The sequence below is a fragment of the Seriola lalandi genome, unplaced genomic scaffold (assembly GCF_002814215.2).
Source record: "Seriola lalandi dorsalis isolate HSWRI2012SDOR001 ecotype SW California unplaced genomic scaffold, Sedor1 jcf7180002053666, whole genome shotgun sequence".
NCBI classification, from domain to species: Eukaryota; Metazoa; Chordata; class Actinopteri; order Carangiformes; family Carangidae; genus Seriola; species Seriola lalandi.
The window spans coordinates 55,679-61,153 of record NW_019524219.1 but is presented as its reverse complement, the minus strand read 5'-3'; the positions used below and the strand labels follow the sequence as shown (position 1 = coordinate 61,153).

The following is a 5,475-nucleotide window of genomic DNA, read 5'->3' as shown; positions in this document are numbered from 1 at the left end:
GGGATGGGGTGGTTGGCCTAAAATATCCTGGAAACAACAGCAGAGTGAGACGCTGCTGCTGCGACAGCTGAAATTTATGTGCAGATATGCAGTCGTTGATGTTGTTATACACTGTTTAATTACTGACACAACACAAAGCAGCTTTATTCTGAAAACACTGCAGAACTTTAAAAACATCCCATAATACACACCTGTGACAGCCTGTTTGGAGGTGGAGCTCTGCAGGCCCACTGCCTCTGTTATCACGGTGACAGTGTACAGGGTCCCTGGCTGTAGGTCGTCCAGCTTGGCGGAGGTCTCTGTGTTTTTCAGAGTGATGTTCTTCAACAGAACCCTGTCCTGGTCCGTCAGCAGAACCCTGAACCGCTCGGTTCTGCCCAGACCCCCCTGCCAGGAGGCACTTAGGCTGCGTGAGGACAAGGACGCCACCTGGAGGCCACTGACAGAGGAGGGAGCTGGACGAGGGAAACGAGTAGAGGGACAGGAAGTTTTCAGACCTCAGTAAAACAAGTTAAAGTACCGACTATAAACAATACTGTACGACGAGTTAAAGTACAGTGATGGAAACAGGTGAATTTCGAGTCTAGATAAAACCAGACCTTGTCTACACACAGACACATACACCTGGAGGTGGACCTCACCTGTAGTTGCCGTGGTGTGGACAGGTGCAGCACTCCTGTTCCCGGCTATAGCCACAACGCTAACTGTGTACAGAGTGCCAGGGACCAGGGAGCTGAACCTAAACTCGGGGGCTGCAGATCCCATGACACTAGTACTGCAGGTGGATCCGGAGCTGGTGTCCTCCAGACTCAGATCATACCAGTCCACATGACCGGCAGAGCGAGACCAGAACACCCTCAAACCCGAAGAATCAGTGTTGACTGCAGATAGAGTTTTATACTGAGACTGAACCTGGTCCAGCTGGACCTCCACATGAGCTGGACCAACAGGGTCTGAGACAAGAGACAGGAGACAGGAAAGGAGGCTGTTAGGGTTTACCTGGGACTCTAGATCCCAGGTTCACTAGAGGTAAACCTGGGATGAAGGATCCACCTTTTTTTGTGAGTCAGAGGTTCACTAGAAACAATCAATAAATCAGAAAAATGTATTAATTAATTAATTAATCCTATTATAGTGGAGTAATGAGAATGAAGCCACATCCTCTCCATATGTGATGTCATCTAAGTTTCTCTAGTCGTTGCTGCTCTGGTAGCTTGTGCATGTGAGTCCCTCCTGTTTAACTGCTGGTCCTCTCCGCATTTATAAACACACAGGCTCCGCCCACAGGTGTGATGTCAGCGTTCAAGTGAAAGTGACCTTCCAGAATTTCCTCCACTGAAGAAGAAACTAGGTTTTCATCTAAAAAGGCCTCGGATGCAGAAAGAGATGAGACCAGATCACAGGCGGAATGGACTGAGGACTACCGGCTCCGATCCTGGTCGGCCACTGGACCGTCAAAACATCCATAAAGGTTTTAAAGTCTTTACTGGCTCCATCAGTGTCGTTACCAGCTCTATCAGTGTCTTTAACAGCTCCATCAGTGTCTTCACCGGCTCCATCAGTGTCTTTACTGGATCCGTCAGTGTCATTGGTGTGGCTGGTCCCAGTGGATCAGTTTGAGGCTGAATTTCTGTCCCAGTCCACCTATGGAGCAGATACTGGTCTGGTTTACTGAGAGGAGAACCCTACAAGCTGCTAAAGGCTCCAGCTGGACTGAACTGTTTTTTTTTCTCCTCCATGTGTCAGTAACTTTATGGTCCTTAATGTTACAGACTGTTTTCATAAGTGATGGCTACAGGAGACATGCTAATGATAGCTAACTTGCAAATGTTGTGGTCTTATGGTCATCAGTTGAGCTTCTTGTTGTGTTTTCATAACACACAACGATCGTTTATTGAACCTTTAATAATTTATCAGACAAAAACGAAAATACAAAACATTTTTTTACTGCTTTTCTGTCTTTAAACAATTGTAAACAAACAATAACAACAAATAATAATAATAATGATCAGGTATAACCTGACCCTGATTCAGTCGGACCTGGTCCTGTCCGACCTGGTCCTGTTAGATCTGGTCCTGTCTTGTGTAGATGTTAACCATGTTGGTGTGTCGGACTGGGCACATGCAGGTCTTACAGCGTATCCGGTCTTTGTAAGGTCCAGCAGTGATGGGGGACTTCGATAAGATTGTTTCAGCTTCTTGAAGAATGTGACGTTTCCATGGAGATGTTGTGAGTCCAGACAGGAAACAGAAAAAAAGACAGGGAGGGGCAGGACGAGGAGTCAGTCCTGAACCCTGACCTGTCTTCATAATGGTTTCCTCCCTGAGGAGACTTCACGGTTTCCTGTTGGCAGATCCCTGACAGCCGAGGACAGCGTGTCCTGGATCACTGTGTCCACCACAGTCCAACGCAGTGTAAAATCTGCTGATACCATGGTAACCACAGTCACACAGTGTGGTTAAAGTCTGTTCTCAGAGTTATAGCTGAAACCTGTCAGAGATATAAGGAACAAAACACCTGAAGAGGGAGTTGTTCTCAATCTCTTATAATGTTTCTTTAGTTAAGGAGAAACATTAAGGCATTTACAGCAAAGAAAGAGGTTTTACAGCAGCAAAATTCTACAGTTCCCATGGAGACCATTTGTTTGCTGCCATTGTGATACCTGTGAACATCTCACCTGTATCGTCTCACAAAGTCGACCAGAAGAAAAAAATGGCAGTAGAAAAGAAAACCAGCCAGTTCAGAAGAAGAGAAGAAGAAAACAAAGAAAATGTCCTGAAAAGTAAATCTGATCCACAGATAACATCCGATCATTAACAGCTGAGGAGAGAGGAGTGACCAGATCAAACCATTAACTGACTGATCAGATCTATAGACACAAATCAATTCCTCTGGTTTAGGCTCCATCAGGTTCTTCAGATCGCGGAAAACTCTCCTTTAGTTTGGTGTGAACTGACTTTAAGTGATTCCTTCAGTTTAAGACTAAGATAAGGAGAAAACCTTCAATACTTAAGTGAACATTTTAAGGAAACCTTAAGTTGGACTTTATAGAGAATCTTATCTTAAGGTGTTTAAAACTGGCCCCAGATGTCACTGTAATAAAAACATGTGGTTTATCGAATCTGTGATGATCTGAGTCCGATCCAGATCAGACTCTTCGGTCTGAGCCTCAGTCTGTAAAAACAGTGGCAGTGAGACCTGCTGTATCCTGCCTTTCACAATGTGAGGAGGGAAGTGGCTGAGGGGGAGGAGGAGGACAGGGTGGGGGTGGGGGGTGTTCTGGAAACAAACACTTGAGATGAGATGAAGACCATTGTTGAAGAGCTGAGAGCTCTGAACCAAGACCTTCACCTGTGTGTGTGTGTTGTGTGTGTGTGTGTGTGTGTGTGTGTGTGTGTGTGTGTGTGTGTGTGTGTGTGTGCGCGTTGTGTGTGCGTGTGTGTGGACTGAAACAATCTTAGATGTGGTCAAACTGTTGAAGCAGACCTGGACACAGTCTTAAACATGATGACACTTCTGCACATGCTCAGTAGTGTCACATCAGCTTCACCAAACCCAAGAAGAAGAACCAGGTGAGTTCTTACCTGTACGCACCGACACGCTGCTCCTCTCTCCATCCGTCCTGGAAATCACAGTGAACCGGTACAAAGTCCCGGGTTCCAGACCCCCGACCCGACAGATGAAGCTGGTCCCGGTCTCTCCATGTGGGTCACAGTCGGTGGACTCAGAGTCCTCAGGAACCAGACTGAAGTTACAGGACGGGCCGCCGGAGGTCAACGTCACTACAGCCGAGTCCAAACCGGAGCTGACCCCCGTCACGTTCACAGAGCAGCGGGAAACTGTGGAGGTCAGCACCTGAAAGAGGAAGTCACGTCAACTCAGATGAACACCACTCCTACACACCCACCCCTCAGTGGCTGAGGTCACAGAGGTTGAGGAGGACTCTGGTCTCAGGCTGAGGTGACACCGGCTCTGATCTGGAGAGGGCGCTCTACAGAGATGTCCGAACATGTGACCCCGCCCCTCAAACACACAAACAAGTAAATAAATAGATAATAATTAACATGAGTCAGTCACATCAGCTGCTCAATTTGCCACGTTGATGACATCACTATCACCCCCTTCTTCAGGACCCTGGTCCTGGTCTAAGCTACTTTAGAAACCTTTAAATCTGGATCCGTGAACTCACCGCAGTCACGTTCCAGAACAAACCGAGGATCAAACATCTGAGCATCGTTCGTAGATCGTAAATCTGATCTGATCCGGTCTGGACCCAGGTCAGCTGACATACCGAACTTACAGACACGAGTCAGTCCAGACTCTGACCACGTCTACATCCTCATCCTCCCTCCCTCACACACCTGGTTTCTTCATGTCTCAGGTGAGACGTTAAAGGACCAGGCCAGACACTCGTCTCTCTGAGGATCCATCGATGTCTAAACTACACTATTCTGAGACCAGGAGAGGCGGACTCTGCAGACCGCCACCCCACCCTGCTTTCCTTCCTGCTGCCTCGGACTCTCTGACGACCTTTAGCATCAAACCAGCTCCATCAGTCCTCCATTGTTATGACTGAGAGAAAGTTATCCAATCAGGAAGCAGCCTCACACAGGCTCTAATTATAGACACAGCCTCACTAACTCCTCTTCATCATTAACTCCTCTTCATCAGTCAGAGCCTCCCTACCAGACTCCATTCAAAGTTCAGCTGATTTCTTCAACTAAACTGCTGAAGCATTAGTGTTTTCCTCCAGATGAACCAATCACATCAGTCCCTGATCAAAACCTTGATGATGTCACCAAACTTACTTCCTTGTTTGTGATGTTGACGCATGTTGTGAAGCTGCAGACACGTGTGACATGAACGTGTCACATTCACCAACAAACATCACTGTTAAAGACCGTGTGAAGACATTCAAACATGAAAGGGTTAAATAGTTTTGTAGCGCTGCAACATCATGTGTGATTTCCAAATGTCAATCATGCATCAAGTCACACTAAAGCTCTACGTTATTATTGTTAAATTGATGAGGTGATTTTAAAGATCAGCTCTACCTGTGATAAAGATGGAGCAGAATCTCTTGTTCTTTTTCCCTACAACAACTTTATATTCAGACATGTTTATTTTCTCCCACAGTTTCATTGCAAAAAAAACCCCCCAAAAAAAACAAACTTCTAAAAACAACAGAACTTTTAAGAAAAAGCTGTGGTGAAATCAGAAATGATTAAACAGTGAAGAGCCACAGAGGTGAAGGAGCAGCACTTACAGGTGTAGCTGTGACTCCTGAAGTTGTGGTCGGAGGTGTAGCTGTCGTCACTGTTGTTGTAGCTGCAGGCGTGGTTGAACCCGCTGTGGTTTGGATGGTGGTCGTCATGGTTGTAGTGCTCCTGGTTGTGGTTGTAGGTGTATTGGTCGGACTGGTGGGCGGGACCGTTGATGCCCTGGCTGTTGGAGACGTGGATTGAGCAGTTGGA

General features: G+C 46.6%; 1 protein-coding gene across 1 annotated transcript in view; it reads right to left on the bottom strand.

Moving 5' to 3' along the window:
• The window catches only part of ptprbl (protein tyrosine phosphatase receptor type B, like), a 30,031-nt gene that overhangs the window by 17,857 nt on the left and 6,699 nt on the right, over positions 1 to 5,475 (bottom strand). The window contains exons 7-10 of the mRNA XM_087172712.1: positions 5,268 to 5,471; positions 3,586 to 3,856; positions 642 to 953; positions 192 to 455 (exon numbers count right to left, since the gene is read on the bottom strand). Coding sequence (XP_087028838.1) covers positions 192 to 455; positions 642 to 953; positions 3,586 to 3,856; positions 5,268 to 5,471 — 1,051 coding nt within the window. The remainder of the gene's footprint in view (positions 1 to 191; positions 456 to 641; positions 954 to 3,585; positions 3,857 to 5,267; positions 5,472 to 5,475) is intronic.